Here is a 23,036-nt window from a genome sequence, read left to right on the forward strand (position 1 = left end):
GTCCAACTCATATTTGTCCGGATTTTATTTCATAAGTTGAGTTGTGCATTGGTACAGACTCCTAAAGTCCATAATAATTCGAGACATAAAACATCTAAAAGACGTGGAATCTAGACACAAAACTGCAATTTATGGACATCTGGAATCATCCATGACTAGAATTTTAATGTCAGTATAAAAGTTTGATTATAATTTCTAAAACCTGCTGTTGTAAGTATGTTTTTAGGTGCATACAAATTGTTTTCCTCAACTGGGATTTCCTTGTCGAGATCCTTTCACTTTAAACGTATTTTACTACTTTTCGATTGCAAAGATATTCAATGTTTTAGACTTTACGCTGCATGTTATATGTTAAATGTTAAAATTGTTTAAATGTCGTAGTATTAAGTAGTGTGTTTTGAATTAGTTAGTTAATAGCGACAATATTTTATTAGGTTTTAAGATGCCTGTAATATTGTACAAGTGATAAATAAATGAATGTTCTTTATACATTGCAGTATAAGCTTTGAAAACAGAATTAAGTTCGATATTGACTCATTTAAAATTTACGATGGACTTGAAACAATTTGATGAATCAAGATTTCCTCAAACATGAGAAGGCACACAATATTCAACAAATTCAGAATATTTTCTGTACCTCATATTGGCCATATGTACTAATGTAGTTTTATAGCTGTTTACTGGTTGACTTATTTTTTTTTACTCTCACGGTAAAGTGACACCACTGCACTTGGTGGTATATGGAGTGGGGAATAGAATGTCGACTGACGAGAGATGATTACCTCTCGACAGTCGACACAATTATGCCGGCCTGTTGGAACCGGATATACACGGGCTGATCCTGGAACGCGTCACACTTACGTGGGCCACTATGGCGGGTTTTAACACCTTGTGTACGGTGGTCGCTATATGGGCTGATTTAAAATATATTCTACCAACAGCAAAGCTTCTAAATGTCTGTCCGGGAATGTGATTTTTTGGCTATTACAAACATCCACAGTTTGAAGGAATTTAAACACGTCTGATTTATGCAACAGTCAATCCGAATCAATTATTTTCCCCCATTCGGTAATGCAAAACGACAATATCGAGTCCTAAGGAATATAAGCTTTTATTACATTTTTAAAGGATGTTATTAAATAAAACTATGAGATCATCAAAATACAATGTTTTAATGTTTACCAAATGTAGAAATGAAACAATTTTGGACCAACTAACGATTATTTTGTTGCAATAAAAATTAAGCCAAACGCTAAATATAACTAAAACACCAGTGGTGAAGGATGAAATTTTCCGAAAAGGAATCCGACATGACTTATATAGGTAGGTACTTATTATACCTATGCATAAATGCGGTCCGGAAATCGTTGTAATGATTTATTAGATTTTACATAAATTACTACAAAACTTCAAAATGATAAAGAAATCAGAAAACTGAAACCGGCAATTATGGTGTCAATATTTGTTATTCATAAAATGTTGGCTTAATGATAGCAGACCCAAAGGCGAATATATAGTTTCATTTAGTAACGCATTGTAAAAACGACCCTGTATATTTCTGCGGAGTGTACAAGTTTCAATCTATACAAATATAAAGCTGAAGAGTTTATTTGAACGCGCTAATCTTAAGAACTACAAAATCGATTTAAAAAAATCTCTAATAAGAAGCTACTCCTTAGTGTTATTATACGTTTAATCCCGGGAAAATATAAATCGGGACTTTTATCCCGGAAATACTTTAACACGAGGACAAAGCCGCGAGCAAAAGCTAGTTCATGATAAATTCTAAAAATTGTTAAACGCTCTTTTTACAGTAAATATTAGCAAAAATAATTACAGAATACAATTTTTAGACATTTTTTGACAACGTCCAACCAGAGAGAATAATAGAATAATCGCCGCGTGACACATCTTCTTTTCCATATCTATACTATATATAAAAATGAATCCCTATTTCCCTTGGTCACGCCATCACGAGTGAACGGCTGGACCGATTTTTTTTTTGTTGTGTTTGTTATTGTCAGGAGAAAGTAATTATGAAAGAAAAACTGCGCTGAAAATTAGAAAATTTAAAAAAACTTAACGAAAATATAAATTTTATATAACTGTCAATTGTTTTAATAACTGTCAGCGATTGACAGAATGCAAATTCATAGTTAAGACGGGACAACGTCTGGTTAACGGTTAGCTAGTATATTATAATTCTCTTTGCATCTTGTCCTCTACCAGCCTGCCCGCGTAACCGAATACTTCCGAAAACGCACGATGTCATCGGCTAGGATAGCGGCGCGTAACAAAATATATACAGTATGTTTATACCGAAACGTAGACACATAAATAGACGACGGGACAATTTTATATGTTGTATAACATCAGACGCATGCCACACCAAAATAAAAGTTATTTTAACCCAATAGCCGGCGCCATCGATTCATTATATTCAAAACAAGTTTTTTCTGCCTTGATAGCGATGGAAGTTTTATGATGTTTTATTTTTACTTATTAGACGAATTAAGAGCTATTAGTTCGTTAATATTTTTTATATAAATATAATACAGTGATTTTCCTTCGCCATTTGCATGCGCAATGAGAAACATATTGAATTTATTATTTTTCCATTTAACGAACAACGATACTAGCGCTTTTCTTTTATTAGCGATGTTTATCTCCCAACAGTAAATTTTGTTAAAGACAATGCCTATTATTAAGTTCCGCGCACACGCATTCAACTGCTGAATCTTGGTTAAAATAGTTGATTACACAAGCGGCAAGGAACTGTCTATATTTTTCATACTTCGTTCCTTCTTCGATAGGCACGGCTATGCTTGTATCGTACAAAGATTGTCTCATGTTCGTTAATGAAACTATTGACTAGCCTAATTTTGTTTGAGTAACCTAAAAAAAATAGCGATCAAGATGGGAGTGGAACGGACTGCCGACCTCCGAATTTTCTAAAGGGGTGTGTGTATGCTTTCTGAATTATAGTTTGCTTAACAGTGAAGGGAAGCATAGGGAAACCAACATACCTGAAAAATATTGAAAGAATTTTGAAGGTATGTGTCGTCTGCCAAATCGCATTAGGCTAGCGTGGTCGGGGAGGAGGGGGGGTTGTTGTTAGCAAGAGCTCTTACTCCTCAGTGCTTTTAGCGGCGCAGTGGTGGAGTTCTAGCGTGTTCATTTTGAGGTCACGGAGCTTCATCAAGGAACAGATAGAGACCAACATGGGGTTTTATCCTGTAAAAATCCAGCATATCCTGCTTACTACCAGTATGTGGGAGTCCAAGAGAATGTAGCCCATGAAAAAAAACTAATCCAGTAATACAAACATCAGCCACTAAAACCAATTTCTCCGTTAACAGGAAAGTCAAACCATCATTTTTAGTGGTAAATCCATTAAGTTGGTAACACCTGGGCGTATAAACAATAGGAATACGTGTTCAAATTTCCGATGTAAATATAAAGGAAAAAAAATGCATTTTTACAAAATAAAATGAAGACAATAAGTTGAATCATAACATTTTTCACGTTAGTTATTGTAAATAAACGACTGAATTAGAATAATACGTTCTAGCTATAGGTATTTGTACTCAATAGTAACTAAACATATACATTATACGAATACATTTAATTACCAAAAATAAAAAATGCGATATTTACTGCCATTACTTAATAGATATTTAACAAAAAAAAAACAAAAATCAAAATTGATGCCATAAAATGATCCCTAACAAAGGTAATTTTTAATTAAAAAAAACCGGCCAAGTGCGGGTCGGACTCGCGCACCGAGGTTTCCATACAAACCTGTAGGTTTATAAGTAAAAGTTCAACCATCGCGAGAATTGAGTCATAGTTATTGTATTTTTATTGCAAAATGAAATCCATAACATTACAAAATGGAAAGCTGGAGGAGCATAAATTAAAGACAAAAGTCTAAGAAAATGAGGCTTTCGGAATTTTTCTTTATATGTGCTATAAAACACTGCTTTATGCCAAATTTCAAGATTCTAGGTCGACTCGTACTCTTTAGGTTTTGATTCCCTTGCAAGTAGTTGCGAGTTTGAAAATATGCGGCCCTGGGCTCTCTTGGCTTGCCGGCAAGCCAAGACAGCTACATGACATTTACGTGTGTCACGGGATTATAACCTTATATACTACATAATAAAGTTATTTTTCCGTAACACGCGTAATGTCATGTAGCTGTCAATGTTTGCGGGCAAACATTCAAGATACGTCACGGGCTTGCTGTTTCTTTTGATTGCGATGACATAGAAGTTTGATTTTGTTACAGCTTAAAGATATTATAGACCTGAGTATTTGATATGAATTTCAATTTATTCCCTCTACGCGTTTATAAGGAAAGAGGTAGTTAGTAACTTTAAATTATTAACAATATTTTTATTATATGATGTAACTAATTTACGGTTTTCGCAATTTTTCCTTTATCTGTACTAAGGCGTTGCTTCGTACCAAATTACAAGATTCTGAGTTCACGGGAAGTACCCTGTAGGTTTTGATTCCCTTGCGAGTTTCGAAAATTTGCAGCATAAATTGCCGCATCTTTTGATTATGTTGGCTTCACAGCTCCAAGGGTCAGTAGACCTGAGTATTTGATATAAATTTTAGCTTAAAATCACACGCGTGCCTGAGAAAATGGTCTTGACAGACGGACGAACGAACAACAAAGTGATCCTATAAGGGTTCCGTTTTTTCGTTTTGAGATATGGAACCCTAAAAAGACTAGCGTGGTTGAACTAGGCCTATACCCTCTCAGTAGTGGAGTAAGCCCGCGCCCTGCAGTCGGACAGTATAAAATATAAGTCTGATTGTAATTATTATGTACCTAAAATTTTTGTATAATAATTACCTAATGTCTAGTCGTTACGGCTGTCTACACTTGCCGTGCGATACTACTAATTGAATTATGATATCTTGACGAGGTAATTTGAACTTTATCACGGTGTACTAAAAATACATTTTACTTATGTATTATTTTTTCTCGATTATGCTTTGATCTTAATAGCTGGAAAAACCCTGATCACGTAGAATCATTTACTTTATGACGATTATTAATTGGAATTATCGATAGGTTATAACAATTGTTTTAAAATCACTGTGAGTTAATTATTGAGAATTATGATATTGACATTTGAGCCTCAGGGTAATGAGCATACCCTTTATTGGTAGGTATAGGTGGTAGGTCTCTCATATGTGAGAGTCGCCTGGGTAGGTATCACCGCAATGTCTATTTCTGCCGCCAAACAGCAGTGTGTAGTCACTGTTGTGTTCCGGTTTGAAAAACATTGTAGCCAGTGTAACCACTGGACCATAATAAGACTTAAGATTTAAAGTCTCATGTCTCAGAATGGTGAGCGCAGTGGAATACCAAACAATACTTTGTAATTCAAAATGTTAGATCGTATTTCTACTGTTTATGGGCGGTCGTATCGCGAACCATCAGGTGAACGGCAAGCTCGTCTTGTCATTCAAAGCAATAAAAAGAAAAAAAAAGGCTCCTTCCGATTGGAATGCAAAGGTCTAAACGACCCTGGGTAGAAATAGGAACGATGCAACATTTCGAGGCCTGATATCTATCTATTCATCTTTAAATACAAAAAATGGACGTGGATTATTTCAGGCACTGTCTCTATGACGTAGATTGCGGTACGACTCCAGTGCTAAGTCTGGGGTTCGATTCCCGGGTTGGGCAAAGTAATATTGTGTTTATCTACTCAATATCAACTTGGTGTCTGTAATTTGTGCTCGATATGGCTTTAGTCTCGCTTCCCATCATATTATCACCGGTTGCACCTTTGACTGAGTCTTAGAGCACAAAAGGCATGAGTGTGTGTGTTTATTTCAGGCGTATTGCTTTAGGAAATAGAACAAAGTGAAGAGCGGAGGTATTAAAAAGACTTGTGCATTGTCCTCATTCTATTTCTTGTATACCTACATAACACGTGCCTGATATTTCAATTCTGGCTAGAGTAATGGCATGCTATGATGGATGCTTTGACATATTGCAATACTGAGCTAAAATCTAAATTCAATATCGTAAAAATATAACCAGAAGATTGAAAAGTTTTAAAAAAATACGAACATAAAAAATTTTACTGGAATAAAAACGAATATTATATTTGCGCAAAAAACAAATGTATACAAAGAGAGGGAAAAATGCTACAAAAGGCCATATTCCGTCATCCATACCTCCTGCTATTTCTATTAATTAAATTTTACCGCACGTCACTATTGACAATAATGTATAACAATTAGCTCCTTCAACGTATTTATGAATTAATACGAAACTTGATGAGCGGACAAACGTCAAAACGACTATCATAGCGCACCGGCAAAGTGTCATTATATAGTATTAAACACGTGAACAGGAAATGAATAGAAGAAATACATCCAGAGATGCGCTGCAAGGGTAACGTTGTTATTATTTAAGTTGAAAAACGATTCATGATGCGGGGATTTATTTTTATTACATGTTTCTAGTCACCGTTGAGCGGTCATGTGAAAGAAAAGAAAAAAAAATATTGGTCATAGATTGGATCGTAAACATAATTTAGAATAAGTTAAACTTCTTATGGTACGGAGGTACGGAAAATAAAAGTAATAAAAAATAACAAACAAAACGAAAATAAAAAATAAATCAAATAGGTACTCAGTGTGTGCGAGCACAGATGCCATTCTGTATATGTGTCGAAAAAAAATCATAAAAAAAAATTATATTGTAACACATGAGCAGGCTGTATGGCCTACAATTCTTTGCCTATCCAAGAAAAAAAAAATACGCTTGCTACTCTGAGCTTGCCACGTAACGAAGTTTCATGTCTACCTTCACCTTTTACCCTGGCCTTCGATTTTACCCAGTCCCATCAGAATTTGAGTCATAGAGTGGTATTACCACATTACAGAAAGGTATTAATATAAATATCATTGATTTAGTTTATCCACGTGGCTACATCGATAACTAACTTTTTTCGTGGTTTTGAATATCGAAGTATTGTTCTAAAATGTTTGTTTTTCTATTTTAAATTTTTGAAATTGGAATGTCAAATATTTCTTCTTTATCATGAGTAGTTTCAAATATTTCACAATGTGTTGGGCTTTTATCAGCCAAATACACATCTCGCGCATCATTACGATGTCATTAATAATCACAGGACCTCAAGAATTACCGAGTCTTCCTTGAAGTGCGCCGCTGGACCTAATATTTCACCTTAAATCCCATTAATTTAAAACGCTGTTGGAGCAGTGATTCATTAATAAAAACAATGAATGCAAGTTCGTGTGCTCATCCACAAATATGTAGGGATTTCCAATATAAAGTGACATATGCGTCATGTCAAACGACCGGTAATGGACATTTTATTAGAAATACGATCATCCACGCTCCCCCATTGATGTACAATATATATTCATCGTCATAATTAGCCTTTAGAAGTCTATTGGAGAACATAGGTCTCCCCCATAAATTATTCAATATTTATTCAAATTCCTATATTAAAAATATTGCCACAAAAAGTTGTTTATAGTTTCATAGCAATCAATCATTTTCGACAATATGATTTGGAAGTTTCAAATATTAAGTAATGGATTATTATTGTGGCAATGGAATTTTTGGTTATGCTTCGCGTAAATTTTTTTAGGCAATTACCTAATATTTTATGCTCTGCGGATTTTACATTAGTTATTCATTCAGGAAAGATTATTATGTCGAATAAAAAATATGTAGAGACCTTAAAAATCTTTAAAAACAATTCTTTCGTTACATTTGTTTATGATTAATAAATCATTGTTGCTGGCACGAGACAAGATTTATTTTCGATATAAAGTCAGAGAGTCCTATTCCGTCTACGGGGCAAATCCGTCTTTTTGCAATTACGGGCGTTCTAATTGTAGGACAGCTTTAATAGTCGCATAGATAAAAGTGCCGAAAATCCCCTATTTACGTAAACCACCTATAAAAGCTATTCTTCGATTAGAACGCCCGTAATTGCAAAAAGACGGTTTTGCCTTGTAGACCGCATAGGGCCCCCTGACCCAATATAGTACCTTACTTTTTATTTTACACTTATAGTTTACTCGTAGTGTAAAACTGTCACTTAAATATAAAAGTTAACCACAAAAAATACTAGATTGAATCAAAAAATATGTTGGTACCTCCTCGGTAATACGATGATTCCTTATTTTAAAAAATATACTACGACTTAAATGAAAGGAAAAGGTTTGTTACACGACTTCTTTAATTAAAAAGATGCTTTGTCTCAGCTTCTATAGGTAGATGCCGAGTTTAGCTTAAAATAAACCTTTTTCGATTAATAACTATCAATCAACGAATAAAAAACATACTTTTATTTTGCGGTTATTTTTAAATTGCGGTATTATTTGTCCATAATGGTTATTTACGGTCCATATTGATGTATTTTTAGTTCACAAGATCCTTGACTTTGGTCCAATAACAAGGAAAAAACCAGCAATTCTAATGAGAACAACTTCGTATAAAAATGTAAATTATATATTACCTGATCATAGTGATAGTTATCCAGGGTTTTACCCATATATTACCTTGATGGTGATTTGCCGTTGAGAATGGTACCTACTATTAATTTTTATTTATTATATTTTTGTAAAAGGAGTAACAAATGCTGTAAAGTATTGTTATGTTTTCTTAATGAATTTACCTATTTATAATAATAATCTATATATATATAAAAATAAATCCCTATTTCCTTTGGTCACGCCATCACGCGTGAACGGCTGGACCGATTTCACTCATATTTTTTTTGTTGTGTTTGTTATTGTCAGGAGAAGATACTTATGAAAGAAAAAATTCAAAAAATTGCGCGGAAAATTAGAAAATTTAAGAAAACTTAACGACAATATTAATTTTACATAACTGTCAGCGATCGACGGAATGCGCGCGTACATACTAAGTTAAGCAAGACAGGAGAACGTCTGTCGGGCCAGCTAGTTTTTTATATATTAATTTGGTGTGCACGAGCTTCCGCTTCCACAGAGAGGTTTCGGCTTTTTCTGGGAATCTTGCCAGACTCCACATACCTTTGAAATTCTTACGAAACATTCTTTATGAGGCATGTTGCTATGCTATGTTTCCTTCAACGTTAAAACGAGCGATAATTGCGTGATTAATACCCAAAGACTTAAATGATTAGAACGACATTCTCTCCTTGAAAAAAGACTCTAGACTAGTTTAGATCCAACCAATGCGAACAATATTTCTACCCGTTTATTTACGATTTCAACGGATTGAGCGTGCGGTAAACAATCCATTATAAATCCATCTCAAATCCTCTAATATACTCAATTTAACGCACAGCAAACTCATCGTATATCGAGAATATTTTAGCGCCATTGGAATTTACGACTATTATTGGAGTCATAAAATATTTTACATAACATTATAGCTATAACTAGAAGCAACACATTGCGAGTGCTAGCACGTAATTATTTTGTATGACGAGACTTGAAGTCATTACGGCCTCTAGTTTATAACATTCGTTCATGGGAACACCAATGGCCTTCTATTTTGTAAATACCGTTTGAAATCTCTGAATTTGCGAGATTTATCGATAAGTATGTCATATAACGGACCTCTTAGCACTGGGCGTAGTTTTATTGGAGATTGTCAAAACTGACTCTTTTCGCTGTAAACCGAGCATTAAAATTGATTTGCAGTTTACATACAATATCGTAAAATATATATTTACACCTTATATTTAGTCGGTAATGTTTTGACACAAACATATTCCACGAATTAATTTCTTAATTTAATTGATTCGCGTTAGCTCGAAACTTAATTTAAATTAGTTATTCGTCTATGACTAATCAATTTCATTAAGTCCAAGTCGGTTGTTGAACTGTGCTCAACAGACAACAAAATAAACGACGACTGTACGTGGTAAAATATCTGCCATAGCGGCTCGATTATTGATTAGACGAGCTGCGGTACGAAATCAATCAGTGAGCATAATACTATGCTGACATTATGCAAGTTTCAAAATTATGATGATAATTTAGAACTGCTTATTACTGACTGCCTCGGTGGCGTAGTTGTACTGCTCGCGCGGTACGGCAGTAGTGATATTTAGGTTTTTCTGCTCAATAGCCCGGAGAATGGAATTTATGCTCGATATGGTGATAAGGTCGCCCCCTATCACATCATGGGATGGAACACATTTGGCGAAATGTGGGTACCTTGGTTGTGTCTCTGCATACATACGTAATGTGTGTGTATTTAGAAACACTTCTTACGCTGATCGCCATGGCATTTACACCCCACCATCTGATATTAAGCAGAACGGATAAAGAATGAAAAAAGAACAGAAGATAGAAGATTCAGGTTGTCTGGAAGAAATCGAGGAATGCGATATGACCGCCAATTGTAATACAATAAAGTGTAATAAAAAAAAGAAGATAGAAAGGTACTTACTGAAAGCAGCACACACATTGCTAGAAATGTTATCAATTGTCAACATAATCTGCATGGTTGCCATGAAAGCGAAGGCCACAAAGAGACACAGGAGGTACGCCATCAGCACCCTGCCGTGAAGATTCCGCAGCTCTGGAAGCCACGCGTACACAGCACATGTTGCTAGGATAAACACGCAGGATATAATCATACCTGGGAACGAGGAAAATATAGCTTTATTAGAAACCAGTATAATTAACAGAGGTATATAATTATTGGTTATTTAGGATCAATCTGTTGCCCGTTTGTCTGTCTGTCGCGACCCTTTTTCTCAGAAAAGCGTGAGGTAGCAAGTTGAAATGTATTAAACACTTCGGGTTTCGGTTTCTTTCAGCTTCGAATAAATCAAACTTAATGATTTCTTATCTTTACACGAAAGTTAGACATTAAAATGAAACTATTTTACAGATTTTTCCCGGTTTTTCATATAATTATATTCTGCCGACATTTCGAAGATTTTGTAGATTTCATGGTCACGGGGGGAATGAGGTTTTGGTCATCCGAAAAGCATACATAAATAAATACCTTACTAACAAGTTTGTACGGAACCCATGGTGCGCGAGTGCAATTCGCACTTGCCAATTCTGGAATGAATACAACGTGAATTCTCAAAATGCTATTTGATAATTGCTAAATGACATCACATTTTTATTCTATTCGAATAAGTATTGTACCTATTTTAGAGACTTTATCACACGTGATGAACACGATGTAAAATATAACTATTCGAAACTATTATTGTTAAGTACAATTTATAGAACAGCTCAGATCTAAGACCACCAGGAAAATTTTTGTAGTACTTTTGAGATTTCCGTAGCACAAAAGGACCTCTGTTAGAAAATACGGGAATACGAAAAATAATAGAGAGACGGGAGAGAATCTCCGAAGAGAATAAAATATCCGGTTCCAACTGGCCGGCATAATTGTGTCGACTGTCGAGGTGTAATCATCTCTCGTCAGTCGACATTCTAATGGACCCCACTCCTTACCATCAGGTACAGAGGGGTCACTTTGCCGTGCACGTAAAAAAGAGAAGGAAGATATTTAGTAAGCATACGCATCAACATCCTCGCTATAAGAAAACAAGATTTCGTACAATTTAGAATCACTATACTCTAATAAGACTTGCACTGGCATAAAAACCAACTACTAAAGTCCGATAGGTCATTAACCCGAGAAAGTTTGTTAGAGTATTCTGCAACCTGTTATTTTGACTGACATGCTATAAACCTAGCTTTTGTTCGCGGTTCTGCCTGCGTAATAAACCTTTCCCAGGATAAAAAATCCACTGTATTCTTTTTCGGGATAAAAATAGCCATATCCTTTCTTGTGGTCCAGTGGCTAAAGGTGAAATTTTCTGAAAGTGAACCCAACATAACATAGAGGTACAAATATGCGTAATTGCGGTCTGTAAATCGTTCTGATGACAATTAGATGCTACAGAAATTCTACAGAAAGGGAAACCGGCAGGAATCATGTTATATGTATCCTTCGCCACTGCTCCTTTCAAGATTTCATCCAAATTGGTTGAGTGGATTAACCATAAAATGGTAACAGATAGTCATACAGAACTACTTTTGCATTAATAATATTAGTATGGATTTTGTTCTAACTAGTTGAGATTGTAACCATATAATTACTATGTCGTTAATTTTTTACAATTGTCGGTACTGGCTGGTTGAGTAATCGTGATGCGGACCTACTGCCGTTTCAGATGGTACAATATATTCACGGTCTTCATTGGTTTCTTAAAATTGCATAAAGACAATAACGATACGTTTTAATAATTTCTTTTTGAAATATATAATAAAAATTCATATAAAATACTTATAGACCAAATACAGTAAGGAAAATAGAATAATGACTTATAAATCCTTCCTACAAAACAAACTCCCAGCCGCGTCCATAAGAGCGCGATAAACTCAAAAACCTAAGAACGGATTGCAATTAAATTTGGCATGGAGATATTTGAGACCCTGGGAAGAACATTGGCTATTTTTTATCCCAGGAAAATATAAAGCGGGATTATTATTCCGAAAAACTCATTCACCAATCGAAGCTGGGGGTAAAAGCTAGTTTAATTTCATTTAAAAATTATAATCAGTAAGTATTTATTCGCAAAATGACTACATTAACCTAATATAAAAGGTTTCCAGAATTATGCCGCACTTCTTACTGTATGTATTCTAGTTGACCTCAAAACATGAGTCATTGGAACGACAAATTATGGCGGGGTTTCCACCATGTGTTTAAAATTGAATTGTTAGCACTTGGTGTTTGTTCATATGATTGATCTTAATAAACTCTAATTTGGTCTTCAAATGTGATTCAAAAATGTGCACCGAATGGGGTTTATACGTCTTCTCGTTCCAATGAAAAGTGAAAAATATATTTTATGTAAATAACTTATATTTATTATTTAAATGATGAAACAGAAGAAGGGAATTTATGCGCTTTCGAAAATATCTCTCGCCATACGTGACGCAGCAGGCGACTGTCATTTCATATTAGTTAACTACTGCAAATTCGGACTATTGATATATTTATTGGCAAGTTCATGAAACTACCCTCAAACCAAACAATTTAGATGACAAACGAATGTCAATACAATATTATTTAACCCTATTTAAATACCTAATAAAATGACGGAAAATGGCGATCTGATTTTATAGTCTCTTTTTGTTTTTGTGTATTATTACTCGACATTCACAATACCACCGATAAATATACGGTGGTAACCATAATATTAACCCAATTTTGAGTTTAATCTTGTGAATAAAACGTAGACACGTTTTATTATTGCATCTCATATTCTGATCAAACAGTCAAGAGCCAAGAATCTCATAACCAATTAAAATACAATTAGTATGATGATTTAAATGAGATTTATATTGAACAAAACATACGTAATCTAGTCACGGAAATTTTGTATCGTACACGTCTTTATAAATATAGTATTAGTAATAGCATTTTTATCAGTGATCATGGTGATAAACTTAATCGTTGTTTGGTCTCTTTTTGCTAACATTTATTATGACAGTTACACAAACACACACGCATCACGTTTTTATCCCCAAAGGTTTAGGCAGAGGTGCAACCGAGGCACCCACTTGTACATTCTATTACATGATATGATAGGGAGACAGGCCTATCACCATATCGGGCACAAATTCGAGAATCCGGACTAAACGCCGATTCTTCTTTTACTCGTCTTTATAGCCTTTCAATATGAGATCAGCGCAATACATATATTTTTTCCAAACCCAGGTTTTCCCTGTCCTAGACCAAGTATCTTAAAATATTCAGGTCAGGCAATCGATATTACAATTTGCGCCTAATGTATAGAGATACGCTGTCCCTTCGTTAGGTGAAAATAATATGATGATATGATATGATATGATGAGCCGTTAAGGCCTCTTTTTACACCTCTGAACCCAGAAGACCGGCTACTAGTTCTCAAGATAGTGTAATTTCATTATGCGTAGATTAGTGGGTATTAAATTTTTGAAAAAAAATAATTGTAAAATGTAGGTAGATATGTTGACTTTTCCGACGTCCACCACCGTATCTCAGTGTGCCCCGCGATCATGCAGGCTGCGAAGTCTTAGAAACGTCGGGGATATAAAAAACCGCGAAAAAATCCGAAAACATGTTGTATTTAGATGTTTAACATTCGCGTAAACATAAGAAATCATTATTGCACTCTTGCATACTTTTTGAACCACGGGGATGCAGAAGAACATAAATTGGAAAGAAATTGTGAGTCCCATGGCTTCCATTTGTTGCAGTATCCCTGTCCCTCTAGGGTAGTTACAGTATAAAATGAACTTCACTTATTAGCTTCATCTATTTATCAATTGTATTTATGCAAATTAAAATATATATTACTTTAAAATAACGTCATTATGAAAAAGCCTCTGTTAACGGTTCACAATTTTCTTTCCGTGGAAAAGAAATCATAAAAAAAAGAATTATCAAAAGTTCATTAGTCTACTTATCTCCTCTACCACTAGAGTTGAGTGACTAGACCCAGGATGTATAGAAAACATACTTACATGTGAAACTCAACACGTAGTGGTTTTCTTCTTGATTCTGAGCGAAGCATATTAGGGCGTCCAGTTGAGTGGTTCTCTCTCCCGAGGAGTCTTCTTGCACGAAGGTATCTATGCAGTAGTTCTCTGGTCCTAAGATGAGCCATGGTGGTATATTAGCCGAAATCATGATGAAAAGTTTGCCATCCTGCGAAAGAAGACTTAATCAGTGGAAAGACAAAGGTTTCATATAAATGTCGCTGCAACATAATAAAACAAAATAAAAATGTTGCGGTGACCCCTCACAGGGGCTTTAGATGGAAGAAGACCATACAAAATGCTGATTACTCTTTCTGTTTGTAGATGTTATTTAATATCACACATTGAGCTTACGAAGAGATATGGTTGGCTTCAGCCTGGTAGAGCATCGTTTTTGTCCATCACACCCGTGTGATAATTTATTGCCGACTTGCTAACCTTAAACTAGATACGTAATATAGATATAGGCTCACCGCCTATCACATCATGTGACGGATTCCGGCGAAAAGTGTGAAAATGATTTGTCTCTCTGACTACCCATTGGAAATCAAGGGCGTAAGTGCGTGATAAATACTTTGATGGAAACATGCTCGAGCCTTGAAGTGCCATCCATTTAATTTTAACACTATGGTTCTCTGTATGCCGTACCAAATGTCATGGACGCCGCTGGTCTTGCGACATACTACGCGCCAAGACCATTAAATGATGACCCATACTTTACTATCATTTTGCATAAAGAATTATGCATTAAGAACTTTATCAAATCGAAATGACCACTTGAGATTGTGTTTATTGTATGATTTTCCTTTTGATTTGTATAGTCATGTACATAAATTGAATTGCAAGGCTTAAGAGTCATAGTAGTTTATTTTATGTAAAAGATAGTCAATAAATGATTCATTGACTATCTTTTACTTCAACGACTAATTTTCATGATTATAAATTGGACAACTGGTATAGTAAGTCATATTTTTATTAATTCTATGGAATATTGTGCCGTAAGGTATTATCCTAATTCAACTAATTACCTTTAGTTACTATCTGTCTTATGTCAAATGACAATAAAATACACTAAAAATTGACGATAGACCAGTTGGGAGTGGAACGGATGAACGGTGAAGGAAAACATCGTGAGGAAACCAGCACACCTGATAGATTCATGATAATTTGGAAGGTATGTGAAGTCTCCCAAACCCGTTATAGGCCAGAGTATTGAAGGTCTAACCGCTCTCAGTAGTAGAAGAGGCCCGTGCCAAGCAATGCGACAGTAGTATAGTACTGGGCTGATAGTAATATTATTATGTAAAATACGCACACCGCTGCGACAACGCCCTAAGGTCCGATGTTAGAATCTTGGGTCGGGTGAAGAGATATTGTGTTTTTCTACTCACAGCCCGGAGTCTGAATTTTGTGCCCGATATGGAGATAGGTTTGCCCCCTATCAAATCATGGGACGGAGACACAGGCGAAATGTGAATATCCTAGTTACACCTCTGCTTACCGATTCAGTGAACAATGCGTGATGTGTGTTTGTTTTGTTTAAATATACTACTGGTAGGTCTCCCATATGTGAGAGTCCGTCTAGGTAGGTACCACCGCAATGTCTATTTCTGCCGCCAAGCCGCAATGTGTAATCAATGTTGTGTTCCGGTTTGAAGAACATTGTATCCAGTGTAACTACTGAACATATGAGACTTAATATCTCATGTCTCAGGATGGCGAGCGCAGAATACCAAACAATACTTTGTTATTCAAGGTGTTGGATGGTGTGTCTACTGTTTATGGGCGGTCGTATTGTTTACCATCAGGCGAACGGCAAGCTCGTCTCGTCATTCAAAGCAATAAAAAAATAAAAAATATATACAAATTTTCACAAGGTTAATGTATTTATAATGACATAAAAATAACGTTTTTTATGTTTATAAAAAATATTGGAGTTGTCTAAAAATTACTTCTTACAGCACGAATATGGCCATTATGCTCGAATCATTTATAAATTAAAGAATCCTATCCGTCAGACAAAATAAACTGGACATCTGTAGAACGTACGCGGAAATTCCATAAAAAAGGGAAATAAAAACAATCATCATGGTTATTGTGATTTTGTTGAAAAGTAGTATTTCAGTCTCAGTGTAATAGCATTTTTTTGCTATTACGAGTTTCATTGTTGAATGATCGTTAGTTTATGAATATGCCAAAATTAAAATGAGGTAACCCGTATATTTCGTTTAACTAACTGCTGGCATTAAGCGCGTTGCTGCCGCAGAAGAAATAATTGTGGAATTATCGCTTGTAATAACATGCGCGCGCGCCACCTACTTTAACCGCGCACGTGCAAGCAATAAGTCAACAAAGTGGTATCGCGATCGGATAAACGGTATGGCAGCACATCAAATACAAACAAACGAAAACATTCATTATTATATATTAGATAATAATAAAATTTCTTGCGCCAATGTATCTACTATCTACGCGTTGAAATCTTTCGCCGAATGATTCAAATTCTAATTTGAATAGATTCTCAGAACAAAATTTTTTACAGGAACTGCGCAATTTTCACAATTAAAAATAATAATAATAAACTCATCGATTCATTGGAACGTAAAAGAAGGATAGACTAACAAATAATATTACGTAGAAATATTTTAGCATATACACCGTGACTCAATAGTTGTTTGGAAACGATTTTTTTTTAATTCTGTAACAATAATAGAGTTTAAAAAAATACCAATATAATGAAATAAAAATATTTTTTATAAACATTTAAATTATTGTTTACGGATAATAAATGTGAAATCGTAGCTATGCAACTAAATCTCACGTACTATTACGATCATTACGATCGGTGCCATTCATAACTATGAACTGTCGCGACGTTACTATCATTATCAAACTCGAACGAGTGAAAAATTTTATCAAAAACTATATTTTTTAATTATTAATAGTACAACTAATTTACTATTTTGGTCCTACAAATTGTTTTAAGTAACCAAATGTTGGTTCCAAAACGACTATAAAATCAGAATGTATATTCCTAAAATAGTATTGGTATTATATTTAAATAGGTACATATTATATTTAAATACGTACTTATTAAATATAATTAATTTTATACTTATTGCTCTCACTTATTTTACATTTAATTAGGGGGTCTTCTAAGCTTTTAGGTTATAAAAAAATGGTTCGCATAAACTACTGCATTTAAGGAATTAAATCTGGAATTCGAGACCAGTATGCCTCAAAAAATATATTTGTTCGGTTATCGTATTCTGTTACAATGAATTCCTCAGCAGTTTAATTCATCTTGATTTTAAAAAAAAACTAGGTACCTTATATGAAATATCATCTGAGGTATCTATGTCCGATCATTGACGATTTAGAGAACTTTGTAGTCAGAATATTTGCTAGATATTGTGAAAATTATTTCCAAATGAAGACTGGCAAGCGCAAACCAGGTTTTGCATTTCAGGGTGGTATAAGGTGTTACTAGTCTCCGATTAGTTACTGCTACTTGTACGGGAGTTTTGATGGTTATCGTCACGCGAGCGATTCGTCGATCCTAAGGGGGTTCCTTTCCTTCCCCCAGTCTTTCTCCTCCAGATGTTCCCTCCCAACTATCCTCCAGGCCTCTATAGTTGCTAAGCCGGGGGATTCCAGTATCCCTTTCATAGGTTCTCAAGGTTTAGACTGCAGAGTCACTTACAAAAACCGACAATCATGAAATTTGTCACATACTTTGTCAGGAAAGAAATATGGTATACAGAAGGAAATTTGGTTTGTTTTATCCAAAAGAAAATAGGGTTCCCGAGGGATCTACTTTATAATATGCTGTCATGCCACCAGAGGATTGTGCCCCCTCCCCCACTTTGGAAAGCAATGGTCTAAAGTTTACGTGAAAAACCTTATTTACCAGAATCGGTCAAGGTTATAATATGTACTACGTCATTTGCGGTTTAGTGTCCTTCGTTTTTAAAAAACATATTGTTATTTACCTACACGGGAATTTATATTTTATTTATATTGCGACAAGGTTACTTTCTCGTCACGGGGCGAGATTGTGCCTAGCATGTCGTGCTGAATTTTTTTTATCCCAGGCACGGTAAAGTGACTTCACTGCACCTGATGGTAAGTGAAGTGTGGTCGTACAGTGTCGACTGATGAGAGATGACCCCTTTAATTATGCCGGCCTGTTGGAACCGGATATACACAGGCTGATCCCGGAATGCGACCTACGTGGGCCACTATGGCGGGTTTTAACACCTTGTATACGGTGGTCGCTATTCAGGCGAATCTCAAATATATCCTACCATTTGCAAAAAAGTGTCTACCCAATACCCATATACAATACATGCATAAGCACATTTATATTGTAGCTTCTTTGCGGCTTATTATGCAATTAGCGTGAACATTTTTTAGTACCTATTTTACCAAGTTATATGTCAGTAAAACGGTTCGAATCTTCGCGGAGTAAAAAACGAAATCTAGACCGAATTTATTGTATATTACCTGTAATCTAAATTCTCATTTTCGTTAAGAAGTTTACAGTAAATTATTTTATTTAGGCATCATAATTTTAGGATGAAAGTATAAATGAAAAAATACTCGCGAAACAATATGTAAAATTGTTTTATTTAAACACTAGCTTTTGTCCGCGGCTCCGGTCGCGTGAAAAGTATTTCGGGGATAAAAATCTCGCTTTAATTTTTTCTAGGAAAAAGTAGCCTATAAACCTCAGGAGTAATGAATAGCTTCCTATAAGTGAATTATTTTTCATAATTGGTTTAGTAGTTCCTGAGCTTAGCGCGATCAAACAAACTAATTTACTCTTCAGCTTTATAGTATAGTTTAATTAATAATTGTGATCTAAACTTCACTTATTTTCGCCACATGAACCCTATTCACCCCGTGTAAGTACTTTATAAATTAAATGGATTTCGTGTATAATAAAACACATTAGGTAACTGCGAATTAAATATGTTTCGTGATAATTTGAAACTAAGTTGCCCCATGGGTCGTAGTCAATTTGATGTTTGACTCTTCAATGTTTCGAATCATTTTGCTGTACTTTTACTTTTAAATTAATCTAAGGTTCATTAGTGAGAGTTTTCGACAAACATTTAAGTGATTAAAATTCGCCGCATTAGTCTAATGGCTGAAGGCTTGACCTGTGAGGCTTTGAGTTCGATTAGTCATAAAAAAATTGGATTTTTTAATTCAAAGACCGCTGAGGTTATGAACCGTGAGATGATGAAGCATTTCGTTTTATCACATTCAGAAAAAGAACATACATCAAAAACAGCGTAGTTATCCTAGGTTCTAACATATAGAAAGATCTGCCGAGACGAATAGCCGCAGTTTTAAAATCCAAGGCACACATCTCTTACTTTTCGAAGTTACGTGTGCAATGTTTATTAGTTTTTGTACACTTTAACGGTAACAGAAAAGATTGTGAAGAAACCAACATATCTGAGAATTCTCTACAAATTATTTCGACGATATGTGAAGTCTGCCAACCCGCATGAGGCCAGTGTGGTGGATTAGGGCCTCATTCTTATCAGTAGTAGAGGAGGCCTGTTCCCAGCAGTGGGACAGTATATAATACAAGGCTGATATTATTTTATATATCCTAGGTCATCAGGTGTGCCATTGAAGAACGGGATTATAAAAATAACTTTTTATTGCATAATTTATTCAGCCGCCTTGGCAACTATATATTTCACGTTAAGTTTTACGCAAAATCATAACTAACCTATTCCACTACAGTTTTTGTAACTACCAGGAAGCTAAATATATTAAATACAAGGCAATATTATTAACAGTTTATTTTTATTATTTGTTTTTTGTGATAGGCAATAAATACCGCAAGATATTCCATTATCGGCACAAACCCCAAAATAAATGAATCTAATATAAATTTGGACATATCCAATATAAATTATATGTTAATTGACGAACCCATCTTCACTAGTTGACATCTATTTGGAGTGCATTCCACGTATAAGTGCACTTTGTCGTGCAAAAAGGAAAATAGATCGGGATGACGAGGCAGATCGCTATGTCTTCCTCATAATCTTAAGGCTAAGTGTTTATAATGAACAGCAGGTAAAGGTTACGCCCCGTATATAATGGCCAATACTTTGCAAAACATATTTGTTGATTGAGGAATTTTGTAGGACTTCATGGGAGCCCAATGGGATATGACCAATAACTTATTTGAATGAATATTGTGAAAATTTATTTAAAGTAGTTACATGTTTTATTTATACTTATATGAAAATTATGGTACGTTAAGTGGGGTCCATATAGAATGTCGACTGATTGACAGAATTATGCCGGTTTATTTGGATCGGACATACACATACTGATCCTGAAGCGACACATATGGTCCATTATGGCGGATTTTAACACCTAGTATACAGTGGTCGCTATCCAGGCGGATACAAAATATATCCTACCACAAGCACAAGATTATTGTAACTTGAAATAAATCTTACCATTCTAAGGTGATATAGATCAGCCGCGCGACTTATAGGGATCCTCCTAGTCTTTGGTGCTGTGCAGTTCATTTTTCCAGGAATAAAATGAAACAGTGAGGTAGCGTTAACATCTTCACGTACTCTGTACGAAATAATATCCCACACTGGGGGCTTAAAAGGCTCTGATACATTCTCACAGCTCCTCTTCTTTCTATTATAACCAAAGCCGAACGGACAGCATTTTCTTATGCAAGTAATTTTTGAACATATACAACCTCTTTCTTTCCCGTTTTCATCGATATAGTATTCGCCTTTGCTATAGTAATAACCCTTGTAATATATATCCCCATTTTTCATAGGATTTCCTGTAGAAATGTCCACGCTGCTGTGTTCATCACACACTTGAATTCTCTTCGAATTACTTCCATACACACCGAATACACACAACAAAACTATAAACAATCCGCAATTCATTGTTGTCTAGTTTACAATATATCGTAAGTTGTTTGGGTTAAAGACACGTGTGTCCGCTAACGCGGCCGGTCTACTACTAAACTATTAACAATTCTCGAGATGACTCCTCAATGAGGGAATTCCGCTTAAATACCCGCACAGGTTGGCGATTTATTGCGTAAGTACAATTATAATGGCAACTTCTAACTTTGTTCGAAATTTTTCAATTGAGACTTTCGTGGTATAAAGGAAATATTTGGAATATTCTGTCCTTTTCGCACGATTAATCTTGTAAAACCGGTTTAAGTTTCAACGTTCCTCCATAAAACGATGAACAGTCTTTGTTATTATTTTGTTTTGACAACTTTCGTTTTTAAAAATAAATTAAAATGTCATTAACATGTATCAATATCGCACAATAATTGTTTGACGATTTAGTTTTTTGATAAGTAAGTAGATTGTTTAAATCTTACACTAAATTCACAGTCACGAATGTCACGCAAAATCACATGCATCGTATACGACGAAGTTGCGGAAGTTCACAACATTCGATGATTTTAACTTCAGTCTTAAGACACGAGTGTTGAGCGCGGTATCTCAACGAAGAACTGGACTGGTTAACACATTTTGACACTACAAACTATCATAAAACTGGTTACGTTTACATCTGATTGACGATTTCCGAACACGTCACGGAGTAAACGACCTAATAGACATAATAACAGTGACGTTGTTGTTTGACATTGGCTTCTAGTTAACATTTTTATGTACATTTAATCTATGTATATAAAATGAATCCCTATTTCCATTGGTCACGCCGTCACGCGTGAACGGCTGGACATTTCACTATTTTTGTTGTTGTGTTTGTTACTGTCAGGAGAAGGTTCTTGTAAAAGAAATAAAGTCTAAAAATGCGCGGAAAATAAGAAAATTTAAGAAAACTTTACGAAAATATTAATTTTATGTAACTGTCAATTGTTTGAAATAATTGTCAGCGATTGACAGAATGCGCGCTGCAAATTCATAGTTAAGACGGGACAACGTCTGTCGGGTCAGCTACTTTACTAATAAAGCTGAGAGAGTAAGTTTGTTTGTACGCGCTAATCTCAGGAACTACTAAACGGATGTTTTTTTTTTCACTACTAGTAAGCTACATTACTAATGAGTGCTACAGGCTAGTTCTTATCCCGGAAAAATATTTTCACGCGGGCAGAGCCGAAGGCAAAACGCAGTTAAAGTATAAAAATAAAGTTGACCTTACAAACAAAATTGAAAATCGAATGGTTACAACAAACTGAGATGTTAAGGAGTATGAGGCGGTTTTGAAACGATATGCCGTGGGTTTGGTCCCTGTACCATTCGTTTATGATGTCCGCGTTCGTGTCTGGTATTGCTTGAAGCCATTTTAAGGCACACAATGCGCCATTATTATCTTTAATTTTTGGTGTTGCTCATAGTTATTACGACATATAATTCTTTCTGACTGCACGGCACTAGTTCTGACCATTAATAATATAGTATAATCAACGTATCACATGTTTC

At 35.1% G+C, this 23,036-nt stretch overlaps 1 protein-coding gene across 1 annotated transcript in view; it reads right to left on the bottom strand.

The window, feature by feature from the left end:
• LOC115439859 (G-protein coupled receptor Mth2) overlaps positions 1-14,734 on the bottom strand; it is a gene marked incomplete at its 5' end in the record, with an annotated part of 31,108 nt that extends 16,374 nt beyond the window's left edge. Inside the window, 2 exon segments of the mRNA XM_030163901.2 lie at positions 10,457-10,648; positions 14,551-14,734. Coding sequence (XP_030019761.2) covers positions 10,457-10,648; positions 14,551-14,716 — 358 coding nt within the window.
• Between the last annotated feature and the right edge of the window lie 8,302 nt (positions 14,735-23,036).

The sequence above is a fragment of the Manduca sexta genome, chromosome 14, assembly GCF_014839805.1.
Source record: "Manduca sexta isolate Smith_Timp_Sample1 chromosome 14, JHU_Msex_v1.0, whole genome shotgun sequence".
In the NCBI taxonomy this organism is placed as follows: domain Eukaryota; kingdom Metazoa; phylum Arthropoda; class Insecta; order Lepidoptera; family Sphingidae; genus Manduca; species Manduca sexta.